We start from the raw sequence: 17588 nt of genomic DNA, 5'->3' as shown, positions 1-17588 counted from the left end.
TTATAGAAAGCCCTCAGTGAACAAAATATCTGTTTTTCTCCTTTTTTAGCCTACCCAAAAGTTGAGAAAAGCAAGAAATGTAAGGTAAATTATCAAGTTCAAGGAATGTTTTGCTTTCATTGGCCGTATTAGCTGTTTGATAAAAGGGTGTAGTAAAGCCAGCAGGATCTGAAACTAAAACTCAAGACCAAAACACAATACTACAACTCATCAGATTTCTGTTAACTTCTATTGTTATTCATTCCAGTTGAAAAATATATTTCATATAAGATTCGTGTTATTCCTCAAATACAGCTGATGTCAGTTCAAGATTATAGCTCCAACTTTTTTCTTTCAAATAAAAACCTTAAAAAGCGTAGTCACTGTACAGAACTACAAACCCCGGAATTAACCCAGGATTGGTGTCCATTATCCAATATTTTACAAGGCTATATACACAAATATTCAATGGTGGTTCGATACACAAATGACATCATAATACTGCATATCTGATATTACTGTACAATAATAACTATTCATTGATGTACGTAATGCAACACCGGCATTGCGAAAGATTTTACCAGCATACCCCTACCACACAAATGTCAGGAACAGAAAAATTTGAGAAAACAACCATAAACTCTTCAGGCATGTAACTTTTCCTTGGATCAACGGGTTTCCTCGGTTTTTTTTCCAGCTTCACACTTCCAGTGCCATTAAAAATTGAGAAACACTGTATCAAGTCTTGTAAAGTTTATAAAAATATCCTCCTTTTCGGGGGTTACTTCTCAGTTGCATACCTGTTTCTTGTAAACAAGCATGGCACATTTTGTTTACAAGACTTATTTTATAAAGATTTGTGCAAAATAGGCCAGAAAACTTGTTGGATGACTTTGATACTGTGCACGGCGTACAGCCATACTATAGACCATTCCAAGTGCGCCACCGCTGTACACCACGGAGGCCCCCTTCAATGGCGAAAGCATGGTGCTAGCTATTGCTCAGATAATCTGTCATGGAGCAGTTGCTTTGCACAATAGCTTGCGCAATGTTTTCGCCATTGAAGGGGGCTACAGTCAGTGTACTGTGATTGTGTAGTTAAAGTACATAATTTTTATAAGATTCACATACAAGTCCTTTACTGACTTAAAATCTTGGAACTAAGAGGTTGTCAATGCATTGGATAGTTGTCAACAAGGGAAGTTGTTTTCCCGGATTTTTCTATTCCTGATCATGTTGTAGTTGGCTTATAAAAGTAAAAATCTTCCTCTGTATATTTTAAATTCACCGACTACTTGATGGTGTAATGCAGAAAGGTAGGGTCGAATTGTATAAAAGTTAAGGCTTAGTTATCTCAACTATGAGTTGAAGGTCCATAAAAACACATTAACAATAATGTGGTCTTAATTAAGGCAACGGCACATATTCTCTGCTCATAAACATAAGTCAACTTCACATAGAAATCCCAGTAGGTCTCTACTAGTTTCGGAAACACCAATAGTTAAACATGTAATTATTCAACCAAATAAAATTATCAACTCCCCCAAAGTAAGACAAATTGCTGGTCCAACCTGTTACCTTTGCATAGGTTTAATAGGATGCGGCCCAATGTCGTGGTTTTCAGCTTCAGACTTTTGCTTTTAACCAAAAGTAAATTTCAATTCACCATTTTTTAAAATCTAGAACTGCATCACATGCAAAATTGACATGACTTAATTAGAAAGACTTTACGTATTGCATTAAGTATACCCAATCTCACAACTAACAGGCTTTAGTGACAAAGGCCACAGCCAATCATATTTAATTTCACTATACCTTATGCATATTCATGATCCAGCTAAACATCCTCATTGGCCAAAAATATACCCCATGACCATCAGGCTTCATTATGGGTTCTGGGCTACAGAGATTTTGGAATGTACATAAATCAGCTGCTTTGCATAAACAGAATGCAATTTGTTAGCTGTTAAAGAAAACTGACTTTATAACACAGAATATATGTGCGGGTTTATTTGTGGGTGCTTACATACTGTTAGTCAAAGAATGGATCTGGATTTTATTTTTAGGTCAAGTACAGCGAGCGTGAAGCATGCTCCGAATTGCCTGGGTAGGGCTGCCGAAATGCTCAAGACTGGATTTGACTCGTCTTTACCATGCTTGTTAGGGACCTCAGGGGAATGAAAAATAAATAGTCTTCAAACAAGACTTGTGTTTACAGGGCAAAACAGAACACAGTTTGGATTGTTTCAGTTTGGGGGATAACTAAATTGGGGGATCGACTTAGGCCCCGCATTTGCCCATTAGCATCTGTAGTACAATCAGTCAATGAACACAATGTAATACATTGTACTACAATGTATTACATTGTGTTAATTGACTGATGAATCCATTAAACTATAGAGTGCTCGGGCAGTTTTGGGCACTACAGGGAGTAATAGGCAAGGCAGTTTGGGGCGGTACAGTGATTATAGGGTTAAAGCTAGAGTCCATCATTTGCAGCCATCCAAAAAGTAACTGGCGTAATTATTGCTGAAAAACAACCTTGGTTGAAAGATAGTAAGGGAACTAAACTCCCTGTGAAATTATTCTTTCTAGGAAGTTGTCATTTTGAAGTAATCAACGAAAGAAGGCATTTCCAATGGTGATTCTTAAGAAGCACCGTAGGAAAATTTAAATTAGTAGTTCGTTTTATTATTCAGCGCAGCGCGCGGCAAGTTTGGAACGACGCACACGCGCGCGCGGTTGTTATAATTCGTCGGATCAGTGCACGACGTCGCGTATAGCTGCAATTCAAAACAATTCAAAACATGATTTAGTAACTTTTGATTTGAAATTGAGATCTTAGAATGCTGTTTTTCTCGGAATGTACAGCTGAAGCTTAGCTGAAACTTCATCAGGTTAGTTGCTCAGTATCCTTCATTAGATTTTGAACTCTCTTGTTGCTTCAAACGAACAAAATGCACAAATTACAAATGATGGACTGTAGCTTTAAAAGACAAGTGGTCTGCAGACCACATGCGTCACCTTTTTCCGTGGTCAATCCCTATATGTTTTGTGTTCTTAAAATAAGTCAAATTTTGTGCATTTTTAAATTTTCAAATGACCCCTACATGACCTTTGACCTCCAATTTCGGAAGAGTTGTGATGAACCCCACTTAAGGATCACTCCATCCAAGTTACATTAAAATCCATCAAATTCTGTAGATGAAGACAAATTTGAATTCTGTAGACGAAGACAAATTCGAAGCATATTTAAACAATGACCTCCAATGACCCCTACATGACCTTTGACCTCAGTAATTCGATGAACAACTGTGTCTTACCACCCAAGGGTCACTTCATCCAAGTTTCAGCAAAATCCATGAAAAACTTAACCAAGAATTTAGGACTAATAAGTGTCCCCAAAACTTTGTTTAGGCGACACAAAAACCAACCATTGTGACTTATCTTAAAGGGAACACAACATCTGACAATACCATCAGAATAGCTTCAATGTCCATGAGTTGTAACAAGATAAATTTGAATAAGTTTGCATAATATCATAAGATTTTGTTGGGGTTCTTGCCAAAGTGCTCATGAGAAGAACAAGAGGAAGGTGTTGTATATATGCAAACCTGGGGATAAAAGTGGATATGTGAACACATTTCAAACATGTAAAGCCATCGTTTTTATGGCTCTTATGTAATGCCCATACTATGATAAAAAATTCAAAAATACTTTAAACAAAAAACAAGAAAAAGAAAAGCAAACAAAATAAGTAAAAAATGAACAACCGAGACTAATGGTTTCCCGCGTTAGCTGTGGGTAATTTCCCACATAGAGTATTTCTTATTTCATTAAAAAAAAGAAAAAATATATTAGTTCGAACAGAGGCACACACATTCCCAGGATTATTCTCAAGTTTAAGGCCCAGTTGATGCAATTATTAAAATTTCATTTTTGTTAAGGATTGAATTATTAATAACACCATTATCTAATTTCTAAAACACTGGGGCATAATTAAAATAGCATATTAACATATACATCAATACTATGTATTTTTAAACTATTTTGTTTACGATCGGTAGTTAAAATTCACACAAAATTTGCACATAAATAAAATGAGTACAATCACACAGATATTTCGAAACCGCAAAGCCAGTATATAAAAAAACATTTTTGAAAAAAAAAAAAAATTGCAGCATAATTATTAAATAGAGCAGCCATATTAAGTTAAAAAGCAATGTTTTTAACCAATTTGCATTCTCGCAAAAAAAAATCAGAAACCTTTTTGTAATACATATTATTCATATTTTCAACGAACTATTTTTTGTTTTCCACTGGCCCTGAGAACACGCAAAAGGAAAAAATTGCACTTAAAATAAAGAAATATGTCTTGTGGAAGATTAGGCCAAAAAAGTCTCTGGTTTCTGGTATGGAGCTTGCCCAAAAAGTGGTGCGGCGACGCGGCTTTTTTTTTTTTTTTACCTGTTTTTTTTGCTTCAAAATGTCGGCTGATGACTGCAAATGGTGCCCGACTAAACTTAGTGCAAATATATGGGAGTCCAGAGAGGCCACATAAAGCTTATTCTCGAACATAACCCCATCTAAAAACACGTTAAAATTGTGCAGCAGCAGGATTCCAGTCAAACCAGTGAGTTTGGGGGTTTTAAGACATCATCTTTCATTTTTTCTTTTTTTTCATTTTGCCGACGCGCGTGCATACCAGAAACCGGAGACTTTTTTTGGGGGGGCCTTATCTGCACTGATACAGATTTTAAAAAAATTGTTAACTCAACCCCCCCCCCCCAACATTTCTGTTCATGGACTATTATAAAAATGGATGCATGGGCCTGAGATCTCTGAAAACTGTATGTTTTGGATTGTTTACTTATTCTATTTTAAAGGTCTGGTTGAAAGGAAATTAACCTAATGTCTTACTGTCCCCGAGAAAAGACGGAAAAACTGGTTAACATCGGGACGCGGCGGACACTTTGTTCCATACGCATACGTATTTCCAGTCGTGTCCATTCAATGTAGGGTCACGTTGTGAGTGTCACATAATACACACAGCACCAATACACAGATGTTGTTTCTCGCACATTCGCAGAATGCGATGCACTGTGCAGCAGGATTCACAACTAGCACCCAACGGTTCGACTTTTTGAGAGTCAAAATTTTGATCCTCAAAATTCCTTCTCGCATGGTTCTCCCAAGATTAACACAAAACGCCCAATTTTTAAAGGATGGTTGTGTAACCGTTTATATCCTACTTTTAAATTTTCTTTCCAATTAACATAATTTTGTTTAAAATGCGTTTTGTAGCCCAATTGGGCACATTTCAGGATGTAATGTCCCTTTAACAACTTTCTATAAAAATGGAAAACTTGTTATTTATTTTTTTATTTTTAAGGCCACTTATTAAAAACAAAACACATCAAATTTTGCACATTACCCACACAAGCCAATATACTTACATTATTTGAGAGGGTTCATACCAGTTACAGTATACAATACTCTTGGAGCTATAAAAAGCATTACAAAATGAAAGGATATCTCCTTTTGACATGAACCCTAGCACTGTGACCACACCATTAGCTCGGACGACTGTTGGTTTGTAGCATCGACTGGAAATCAATGCCTGGTGTTACCTGTCAAATACAATACGCAGAAAATAAACTAAAACAACTTGTCGCTGTGATGTCGAAAGTCTTTACCTAAATGATAGTGATAATGGATGTTGTTCTCCTAGTCCCTGGGATAGGGCCGTTTAATCGCAAAATTTTCTGATTAATCTTAATATTATTTTCTGTTGAAGGGTACCTTGGGACATCTGAAAATGGTGCTCTTAAGTTGCACAGCCGGTATTTTTGCCTTCCAGCTCAAAAAACTGATATTTTGGGGGCTTATTTTTTGAGAAACAACTATTTTTACCCTATTCAGTTAGTATTGACAGTTTTATGCACACCTCTCCCCAAATGAATAGCTGAGCACATAAAAGACCATTCCAAACTTGTATTATGGACATTTAAGTTAAAAATTCAGTACTATTCCACGAAATCTTTAATCGATGCATTCATGACATGATATCAATCAGGGCCACCAAAAGTTGGTTTAATTTGTGTTCCTTTAACATTTACCATTTACTCAAAATAGAGAAATTTACTGCAAGTCGGCCATATTACATTGAAAGCGAGGTTGACTTTTCATTTTTGGAGCTTGCCAGTTGAAATGAAAGCAATAAAAAAAAAAAGTTCGTTAAAAATTTATATCAGTCTGCTTTGATGAATAATTTCAAATTTGTAATTAAACATATCATAAAGTTTTAAGCCACATCTAAAATAAACTTAAAAGTGAGGCTTGGAACGCACTCCGATCATAAAATAGTCTGGCACCATCGCATTCAACAGTTTACAATTTATAGAATTGAGCCAAACTTTGACAATACCAAATCTTTAGGCCAAATTTTGTGTCAAATCTTTGATTAGGCCAAATTTTGCGTCAAATCCTGGGGCCAAACTCTGATTATGTCAAAACTTGACTAGGCCCAAACTTTGGTTATGCCAATTTTCGATTGGGACAAAACTCTGGTTCAGCCAAACATTGATTGGGCCAAAACCTTGATTGGGCCAAAACTGTGATTGGGCCACAACTGTGATTTGTCCAAACGTTACTTGGGCCTATCTTATGAACTGCCCAAACTATACTTGAGCTAAAATTTGAAAACATAAAAAACTTTAACTTAAAACATATCTTACTGGGTAGAAAACTTCATTCAGCCAGACTTTAGTAAAACTACACTTGGCCTAAACTTCAACTGGGCAAAAATTGTGATTGGGCCAAATTTAATTATGCTAATATTGATAGACTCAGCACTCATCTCACCTTAAGGAATGGATGATCAAGCAGCTGATTGGCCGTCCATCTCTCCAGTGGACTGTGGACTAGACACTTGGACAAAAAGTCCTTGCACTCTGAGCTGAGGTTGTCCGCGATAGTGGGAATAGCGCCCTCGCCCACTTTGAAGAGGATAGGGAACTCGTGGTCAAACTCATGCCAGGGACGCTGAAAATAACAATATAAAACAACAGTCTGAAAATCTTCTTAAATTGAATATATGCATTACTTAATGCAAGATTTTGCACTGATAATTAAGCTATGCACATTTCAATTCTGTTTAATTTTAACAGCGAGATATGACGGTATTAAAAAACAATCTGTTATGTTGACCTTGCTTTAGTAAATCAGTGAAGTAAGTTAAGCCTGTCAAGCCAATATGGCCCATCAGTTTCCTTGGCATGAAACAACTTTCTTCTCCCCCTGGATGGGATGCCAGTCCATCGCAAATTACAAAGTGGGTGAAAATTTCATTAAAAAAAGTGTTTTTCATTTGTTGCTATAAATGGCATCTTTGATACCTACAGTTTCAGGGCTCATTTACAGATTTGTTGTTTTTGATGAATTAGGTGGGAAAAACTACAATATTGAGTGCATCTTGCCCAAATCTGTAACACAGCCAGCTATTTGAAAACCTGCTTTCTCAGTTGTGTAGTTCCAACTCCAAGGAAGTAAGTAATATGCTAATACGTCATATCTCCAGAACGGGAGGGGCTATGGAGCTTTATTATACACCAAATGAAAGCTTACGTTGTTAGCTTTCCAACCATGTATATGACTCAATTTTACTTTTTACACTCTTTTATGGAGCGGGTCACATTTATACTCCTGGGTGGAGAGAAAAAGTGGCTTGCCCAAGGACACAACAAATGGCCAGTAGCTGGATTTGAACCCCTGACCTCCACCTATTGGTCATGAACCCTAACCACTAAAGATAAAACTCCCCAAGAGCTTTAGTAAGGGGTCCCAAGAAATGATTGTTACAATGAGAACTTGTAATCAATGCAGCATTGTAATTTATTCAGAGGGATAATTAAGAGTGGTTGGTACCTTTCCTGTTGTCATCTCAATGACCACACATCCCAAACTCCAGATGTCAGCTGCCCGACCGTAACCTTTCTTGCCTTGACCTGTCTGTGTGATGACCTCTGGGGCCATGTAAGCTGTAAGGTCAAAAGTCAAAGGTCACATTTGAGAGGTTATCACGGTCAAGACAATATAAAGCCTGAATATTTCTCATCTCAGTAAAACAAGGAGGAAAATGCATACATAAGTTGACATCATCAGGGAAACTTAGGCTTATATGTTTTATATTGGCATGCTACAGTAAATATCAATAACTTCTTTTTTAAAGAAAAGATAATCGCAAAAACAGAGAAAGAAAAGATAGAATAGAAAGTTTAGGAGTCTAAGACACAACTTGTTAGCCACAAATGTAAATATGTTTTTGTTTTGGGCCTCCTCTGTTTTTTTTTTCCTCCAAGTAAGGAGAATTTTGACTTTACCTGCTGTTCCTGTGAACGTAGTCAGCTCCCCCAGTATTGTCTTGGCATTCTGCAGCTTGATTGCACAACCAAAATCTCCCAACTTGACGTGCCCATCGGATGACAGGAACACGTTAGCACCTGAACAAGAGATTTAGAATGGCTATTCACTGGAAGTCTTTTCATGCATCTGGTATACAATGGGTATGAGCACAAGTACCCCCTCAACGGTAGGAAAGGGAGAGTTGGGGAGACCACTGGCAGCCACATTTGAACAAATTGCAGACACAGCCTGACGCTCATGCGAAGACCTATGGCTTGGTAAAACTTAGTTGTGTGCACTTCACGCTATGGGCTCTGTGCACAAGTACCCCATCAAAGGCCAGAAAAGGAGAGTTGGGGGAGACCTAGACTGGTTCCCGGTCCATCCACTGCACATTTCGAATGATCCAAAGTTATCGGGAGCTGGGATTAGTCTGGGAGACCATCACAAGAGAAAGTTGAATGTATTTGTGCGCCGACGATGCTTGACACTCACGCAAAGGACGCTGTGGATAATAGCTTTGGCACATTCAGGAAGTCGTGCGTACTTCATGCACGAACCAGTACAGTACAGTACGCGCACGCTGTGTTTCCCATCCAAGGCACTCCTAAAAGTTGTAAAAAGGCGCCCTCTTTTGTTGGCGCATGGAGCCCATACGCGAGCAAAATTGTACATGCACGCGGTGTATCTTGTCCACTGGGCCCTCAAAAGTGGTCAAATAGCGCCCTCTTTCTTGTTCAAGCACAGAGCCCATATGGGCAGGATTTAGCCCATTCATTGGCATAACAGGGTAATCCTATACGAGAGTACTGCCCTGCTCACAAGTGTTAGTGTGTTAGTCAGTCAGTCAGTCAGTCCGTGAGATAGGTGCAAAGTGGACTCTAGACTAGCCCTCTGAGACCAGCAAAAATGTGTCCTTCTTTCATAAGAGTTGGATTATTTTGGAATGGGATAGTTTTTTGAAACATGATTTGAGTGTTAGGGTTAAGAAAAGATTGAGCATGTTTTTTATTATGACAAGAATTTTGTACCTTTGATATCTCTATGCACAATGCCATGTTCATGGAGAAAGCTGATTGCGACGGTGATCTCCTGAGCATAGCGTCTGACCATCTGCTCAGGTAAGCCTGCCTTGGATACCTCAGCTATCGTGCCTTCATCACAATACTCCATGAAGATCAACAGCTCCTCCTGAAAATATCAAATCAGACAGTTCTGTACCTGAACACAAAATCCTCCCAGACCCTTCAAAATCAATCAGAAGTTTTTTGAGAGGTTTTGTAGAACTTAGGAAAACAAAGCAAACTTAAACTACTTCACACAGAGAAAGTAACAAATTGCCATTTAATTCCTGCACACTGGAAAATTCCACAGGATTCTGGAAAGTTTCTAGCAAAAATGCCTAGGGAGTTGGGTTAATTTGAGAACATTAGTACGGGTATATTAACTTCTGTTTTATTTATTTCCGATTATTCAGCACTTGGCCGGGATAGCCCCGAGAAAGTCTTTCGACTTATGTTCAGTGGGGTTCCTTTGTAAAAAATGTGGAAGGAAATTACAGTTTTAGAGGTGGGAGGAAAACCCCAGAATGGCCTGCTGTACCTACAGCATGGCCTGCTGTACCTACAACATGAGCTGCTGTACCTACAGCATGGGCTGCTGTACCCCCAGGCCTGCTGTACCTGATCCCCCATCGCCTGCTGTACCTACAGCATGGGCTGCTGTACCTGCAGCATGGGCTGATGTACCCCCAGGCCTGCTATACCTGATCCCCCATGGCCTGCTGTACCTACAGCATGGCCTGCTGTACCTACAGCATGGGCTGCTGTACCCGTACCTACAGAACACCCCTGGATAAACTTGTTTTTTCCAAATTAAAAATTGGGACTAAGAGAATGTGATTTTAACAACAGGCTCCCAAATTACAGACGAAAGCCCACAATTTATTGCTGTTGGACAAAAAATTAAGAATAGCCTTATTATAATGAGATTCCATACTCATTGTTATGTGTCCATGAACAGTTGATGAATACTCACCCTGTGTATTTCTACTCCATAGTAGCGGACGAGGCTAGGGTGACGGATTCCTTCAAAGTTCTTGATTTCGTCAGCGATGTCCTTGATAACGCTGTGATCGTTCCGCTGAAATCGAAGCTGAGGGAAGGAAACACAAAAACACACATATTCCAAAGTTGCGGGGACCACATATGTATTGAACTATAATTATTGTCGGGACCAAAGCATGTGGAGATAGTCAGAAGGTTCCCAACTTAGTCCAAGTTTTCGTAACAATAGACAACTTTACTTTCCAACAATGCGATCCCAGCCAACACACAACTGAACCTGGGTAAACGCATTGTACTTAAGTGTGCTAATGTGAATGCAGTTGCCCCATTTTGGATCTATCCTTTTTCAACCAAGAAGTGTAATGCCACCGTCCAAATTGATACTTTAGTGTGGAGAACTTAGTGATTACCTCTTTCATAGCTAGCGTCTCTCCGCTGTCCATGTTGATACATGAGTACACGGTTGTACCGCACTGACCTTCACCTGAAAACAGATTAACAAATATAACATATAAATTGCTTTTTGGAGAAGTTAAACATCAAGTGTGGGAAGTTTAATAAATGGGGCTCAAGTCTCAGTAGCTTTTTCAACCAGGCAAAATTCTTGAAACATAACGATAACAATGACAGGTCGAGAAATTGCCCTCACAGGGCTTAGTTGGTAGAACACCGGTCCTGTTTTCCAGGGGTCACGGGTTCAAACACAACTCCAGTTGATTACTTTGTTTAATCATAACCCAATATGAAATCGTGGCTACAGATGGCTAGACTGGTGAGTGAACTTCTGGAATGCACCGCTGACGGCGTCTTACGCTCATGTGAAGACACCACAAGTTTGTGAACGCTTACAATGAAATGAGTCGTGTGTTCTTCATGCAATATGCTCAGGAGCCAGTGTGCTCACAGGATGTGTCACTCTCAGTGGAGTTCTTGAAAGTAGTCACAAAGCGGCATCTACTGTTCATGCATGGAGTCGATATTGAAAACCATAAACCTAAGGGAGCGTCTCAAAAGACGGAGCATTCCCGTTCCGTATGGAACGTTCCAATAGGAACAGTGTGTGCTTCTATCGGGAGTATTTCCAGTGTTTTCCCAAGTGCAACAGGCTGTTTCCCACGTAAAAACATGTGGAGTTCCCGGGCTATTCCCAGTGGGAACAACGCCCATTCCAGATTGGAACTGGCGATATTTCCCGGTGGAGTGTTCCAATTTTTGAGATGTTCCCTAACCATACCAGACGCAACACAGTGCTCTGGTGTAAAAGTCTGGTGCACTTTGATGCATTTAGCAATCAACACCAGTGCATAAACTTGCTACTTCTGAGACAATAAGAGCTAGTCCCATTGAATAATGCCTCAGTTGTATCCTGCTGCATTCGGGGACCACAGACTCTGAGGCAGTTTGACCTTGAGACTTTTGACCTAATGGATCTTGCTATACCGAGCAGGCTTGTCACTTTGACAAGTGTTGCATGTTCCTGCGGTTAGCAGGCTTGCTAGCAAAAATACCCTGGAGGGTTAGCGTTCAGGGACTGAATGTTTTCAGAGCAACTCACCGATCTTGCGGCCTCGCTGCCATCTGAAGGTGACCTTCTTGCAGTTGATATTGACCACCTCGTTGTGGCTGTGCCGGTCGCTGACCATGCCAATCATCTGCAGGTCTTGCAGCTTCTTGTTGCGCTGCTCGTCGAGCTGCTGCAGCTTGCTGCGGATGCGCTGCCACCGATCCATCTTGGACAAGGACTCGGCGCTGTCCTTGGAGATGCTGCGGAACATGCGGGTCAGGGAGGATTGGGGTGGGGATAAGGGGCTGGTGGTGGGGCGCTTGGGGTACGAGGGCTCTGTTGAAGAAAAGACAAAGAAACTCTTGATAAGGTTTTATCTTTGTGGGAGTGACTTCACTCCCGTAAGCCATTCTGTGTCACATGGATTGTTTCAGGGCCCATGCAATGTACTTTTTGTCTAACTCTAACGTACCCGAATCCATCAAATCCACAACCCTGTTTTGAAATTCAGCCAGTCAATGCATTGAACATTTCATTCAATATCATAACGATACATCAACTTAATATTACAAAAATATCAGTCAATACAAAAATATTGCCAATAAATATATAAATATAGCCAGTCAATATATAAGTATATTACCGACACTCAGGGCACTAGTACATGGCTTTGCATTTCTAGGGACATACAAATATTGGCTGGCAATATTGTTTATTGATCAGCTGAATTGATGATCAATATTACAAAATGTCAGTCAATATAATACAACCGGTCAATATAAAGGTATTGCCAGTCAATATATAAATATATTGCCAGTCAGTACATACACATTCTTAAACATACCAGACGTATCTTCAGTGGGGCTGCTTTGGTCCACAGGCATGAGTGACTGGAACCTCTCAATGCAAAATGTCAGTCAATATAATACAACCGGTCAATATAAAAGTATTGCCAGTCCATACATAAATATATTGCCAGTCAGTATATACACATTCTTAAACATACCAGACATATCTTCAGTGGGGCTGCTTTGGTCCACGGGCATGAGTGACTGGAACCTCTCGATGCTATTGGTTCGTTGGAGCTCACTGAAGTGTATCGGGGACGGCATGTGAGGGGAAGGGGTGGAGTCTGAGGTGGATCTAGAAGACTTGGACCATGCTCGGGTTAGTTTCAATGTACTGCCGTCTGTAGGACTTGTCACAGTTAAGGCTACATTGAAAGAAATACAACCCAAAATGGGGAATTTAAATGTTTTGGGAAAGTAAATTAGGCCATCAGCCTCGGTTCAAAATTTTGGCCACCGGTATCAAATGAGGGGAATAATCGTCATTGCGATTTTTGGCAAGGTATACACCTCCAGAGTTGGAAAATATGTGATAGCATTGCAGCGGTGGCAGCTTTTTGGGTGTTATCACCTTTTTTTTCAAAATGTCCATCAAAATGCTTGTTACCACTCTAGGGGCGGTATACCTTGCGCATGCGCACTATAATCATTTATGCCCTGATTTGATACTGACCAAACCCCAAGGCTGATGGCCTAAATGCCAAATTTGTCACATCACAGCTAGGGCTGTGCATCGGAACCAGGTACTCGAGTATCCGACGGTTGACATCAGGAACTGGTTTCAGATTATGGGATCGGGTACCAACTTTACAAATTACTTAGTAACTTCTCAGACAATGAAAAGAAAGGTTTTGACTGTCATTTGGGGAAAATTTTCAAAATGAAAACCAGACTTCATGGGAAAACATCACAACATATTTCACGTTTATGAGGCTCGTAAAAGTTTACACCGTATAACCGTAAAGCTATAACGCTCACTGTACACACTTGTATCTTGCTGTAATGATGCACCAAGGCGGGGTGCTGTGGTCCAATGGTTACGGTGTTCGACTCGTGTGCCGTGGTACATGGGTTCGAATCCTGACCATGGGAATATGGTATTTGTGCTCTTGAGCAAGACACTTTACCATTATTGCTTCGTCCTTCGCATGGGACGTAAAGCCGTAGGTCCCGTGTGTTGTGTAATGCACGTTAAAGAACCCAGTAACACTTATCGCTAAGAGGAGGGGTTTGCCCTGGTGTTTCTGGCAGTGGCTGCATTATGCACCACAGCACCTTGTAAACCCTTATAAAGGTGCTACATAATGGGTCTCATATTTCTCATAAACTTCATTTACCTGTCTTTAATAATAGACATAATTTCGACATAATTTCGGCACCTAATTGTTGGTAGATACGTGTGCTATATAAGACTCCGGTATTAGTATTATCAGGCGGACCTTTGTGAACAATCCGAACAGCAAATTTTGAGATTTAATTTTGGGGTTGAGTTGTTTAATGGGTACCCGGGTACTGCGTGTTTTTTTCAATCGGGTGCCTGGCTCCGTACTACCCGTAAATGCAGACCCCTAAATCACAGCAAGTTTGTCGTGCTGCCAATTTACAAAAATGGAACACATTTTAACTCGGGCGAATTTCGCACCGAATGTTTTTGTGATGCCAAATTCATTTCGCATTCACATTCGCACAAAGTATGAACTGGCATTAAACCTAACCCTGCCAGATGCAATGCAGTGCATCAGGTGTAAAAGTCTGTGGGACCTTGCTGCATTGGGTCATCAATTAACAGTGCATAAACGGCCAAAATCAAAGAGGTAAGACAGGGGTGTGAGTGACCACTGATATAAATAGCTGAAAAACAACTGAAAAAAGCTGAAATCCAAAAAAAAGAAGAAGCTGAAATCAGCTTTAAAGCTGAGATTTCACACCCCTGGTAAGAGTCAAAATTCATGTGACACCAGAAAAAAAGTGTTTAAAACCAGTTGGTGTTTTATCAACCATTCAAACCGCCCGTACAATGGATTTTCGACCAACAGTAATTTGGTCAACCTTCTCAGGTGATTTATGGACACAGTTTAAACAACAAGAACTAAAGTCTTGTCTTGATATAAAGTCCATTAGATAAAAAAATTACGTGCCGAACATAAATCTATGTGGAGAAGGTAAAAACAATACAAAGCAGTTATCCTGATTGAAGAGGCTGTATTTTAATATTTTCTGACAAATCAAGGGTTTTTGAGGGATTGAAATGGCAGCATTTACCTGGACTTCCAGAGCACGACTTGTCTTCAGTGCCAATGATGTGCGTGATGCACTTGTTCATCATCTGGGTCATTTCCTTTGAGAAGAAATACAAGATTTGTTGAGGAAAATCTTAGACAGTTTGAAATAGGTGAGAGAATCAGGTTGGCGTAGTGGTTCTTTCTTCGCCTTCCACCTCTATGGCCCGGGTTCGATTCCTGCCCTGGTCCACATGTGGATTGGGTTTTCAGTCCCTGCCTGATTCCATGGGTTCTCCCCGGAATGTTTTCTTCTTGGGTTTTCCTCCCATATCTAAAACTGTAATTTCTTCATTGTCTTCTTTTTATAGGTTTCTTCAAAATGTGCGGGCTACAGTGTCATGGGCGCTGTTGAGGAATCCTTGGTTTCATTATCAGAAATAAAATTAATATTACATGTAGTAATAAGTAACAAAAACATTGACGTATGGAGCCAGATGCAATGCAATCTTTTCCACCGAGTCAGTGGCGTAAATCTGTGTCGGCGAGTGGGAATATGGGGGATGATCAAAATCCAAAAATTGCCGGCTGTGGAAATTCGAAAAGCAGAGGGGGGGGGGGGGGGAGCTGGACACCGCATTCGCTAGGGGGGCGCTCTTCAGGATAAATATTAATATGTATAATATGTAAACTCGCGCTGACAGCAAAACGGCGCATTTTAAAAGCTTTGGTACTTTGTTTCTTCAATTTTCAGTGCTATTGAATACATTCTGGTTGTTGGGAGGTTCGAGGTTCGAGTAAGTTCTTAAAAGTGGACAAGACTGATTGGGAATGTGAATACTTACAACAAAATCCTCATTGGAAAGCTGGGCAACATTTCGAGGTTCGCTGGCCACTACCAGAAAATCCATACCGTGGTTGGCCCATCTGTTTCAATAACAACACAGTCAGAAGAAAACTTAAATACAGGCAATTCTAAACACAAGTTTTATACACAAATTCTACTCAAATGACAAGTCAGTTTCAAGAAACCTGATGATGTCAGTGTTTTTTTTAAATATTCCGTTGAATATCAAAACCATTGAAAATTCGGAGCCATACATACTGACTGTTCAAATTCACATTACATTTAAAAACGGTTTAATCATTTTACAAATTATTAAAACCAACAACTTTAAGCAAAAGTGTATAATTTCCGTTAAGTAATTACCACAACTACACTTGCACCAACACCTACAGTATTAGTGGAATTTCACAGACGCCGAGAAAGACATGGGAAGAAAGGAAACACTTCTGTTAAAAATACTGCCATACAAAATATAATGAATTTTGTAAGGAAAAATATATTGTAAGGAAATTAAATATACCTTGGTCTAGTGCCCCGTCCTCTCTCACATTTTTCCAGCACAAAGCTCATCCACATCTGGGCTAAGTTCTGCACCGACTCGGCAAGTTTCTGTCTGGCCTCTCCTGACAGTAGGCGTGTCACTTCCTTGTGGTACTGGGGGGGGGGGGGGGCAACAGAGGGGAAATATTCACAATGTGAATATGCTTTGACCTGAGGTGATTGATAAGCCAGCCGTACCTACCAGTTAGTTCTTTTGTCTGTTGATGGACATTGTTAACAAGAAATGTGACCTGACTGTTGGTGACTAGCCTGTGTATAAAGGCATGGCAGGGGAACATGATTGATTTTTGACAACCGAGGGCACTGTTGCTGTGATGTCACTTTAGGCACACACTCTTCAGATTAGGGTTTTTCTCTTCAAATTGTAAACCCAAAATTCTGCTTAGTGAAAACATAAAAAGTGCATATGACGCATTCTCATTGTTTTATTGTCATACACTTTAACAACAATGAACCACTGAGAGCAGAAAAATAACCACAGCAAACCCCTAAAATTCTGGTGACTTTTTATGCTGAAGTAGATGTGAAACTGAAGTTTCTGCCTTGAATGACAACCCAGTTTTGCTCATGAATATGCAAATGTCATTAGCATAAAACCCCAAAAGGCACTGAAACGCCCTTAAAAACAAAGCAGTGTGAAGATTAAATATAAGGTTAAATGGAACACATGATACATTTCAAGGACTGCATAAAAAAATTCCATTGCAGTCCTTTAAGTCTCACTTATTCAGTTTTAAAGCAAACCTCGTCAGTATTCTCTTGGGGTTTATTCAATGATTAAAAGCAACTCACATCAAAGCTGACAGAGAAACACTGGTGCATGGTGTCCTTGAAGTAAGACAGCATGTTAATCTTCTCGGTCTCCTCAATGTCTAAGACAGAATCAATGTCTAGGTTCTGATCCACCTGCTTGATGTTGTGCACAATGGTGTGGCACAGGCCAAGGGCATCTTGCTGGATGGGATTTAAACAAAAAAACAGGTGGTTAAAGGTAATATACAACGTTTGCTTTTGCTGTAATTTTCAGAAATGGATAGATTTGGGGTTAGTATTTTCTAGTAAATATTGTTACACTGACCTGTTTAAAAATTGAAACAAAAGAATGTGAAACTTCAACAAAGAAATTGGTAGTGATCCCTTAATACATGGCATACACAGGTT

General features: G+C 39.8%; 1 protein-coding gene across 2 annotated transcripts in view; it reads right to left on the bottom strand.

Moving 5' to 3' along the window:
• Positions 1-5066: 5066 nt before the first annotated feature.
• Positions 5067-17588, bottom strand: part of LOC119722115 (mitogen-activated protein kinase kinase kinase 4-like) — a 29773-nt gene continuing 17251 nt past the window's right edge. The window contains exons 12-25 of one of the 2 annotated variants that reach the window (XM_038192143.1): positions 17220-17381; positions 16387-16520; positions 15865-15946; positions 15063-15138; positions 13012-13165; positions 12797-12849; positions 12004-12288; positions 10859-10932; positions 10420-10536; positions 9414-9573; positions 8361-8480; positions 7906-8018; positions 6844-7023; positions 5067-5609 (exon numbers count right to left, since the gene is read on the bottom strand). In XM_038192143.1, coding sequence (XP_038048071.1) covers positions 5553-5609; positions 6844-7023; positions 7906-8018; positions 8361-8480; positions 9414-9573; positions 10420-10536; positions 10859-10932; positions 12004-12288; positions 12797-12849; positions 13012-13165; positions 15063-15138; positions 15865-15946; positions 16387-16520; positions 17220-17381 — 1767 coding nt within the window. In that variant the 3' untranslated portion in view covers positions 5067-5552. Of the gene's footprint in view, positions 5610-6843; positions 7024-7905; positions 8019-8360; positions 8481-9413; positions 9574-10419; positions 10537-10858; positions 10933-12003; positions 12289-12796; positions 12850-12958; positions 13166-15062; positions 15139-15864; positions 15947-16386; positions 16521-17219; positions 17382-17588 lie in introns of both variants that reach the window. The other variant, XM_038192142.1, reaches the window with a different exon arrangement.

Source organism: Patiria miniata, unplaced genomic scaffold (assembly GCF_015706575.1).
Source record: "Patiria miniata isolate m_02_andy unplaced genomic scaffold, ASM1570657v1 HiC_scaffold_14, whole genome shotgun sequence".
NCBI classification, from domain to species: domain Eukaryota; kingdom Metazoa; phylum Echinodermata; class Asteroidea; order Valvatida; family Asterinidae; genus Patiria; species Patiria miniata.
The sequence above is the reverse complement of the archived record's forward strand: the minus strand, read 5'-3'. Positions and strand labels throughout refer to the sequence as shown.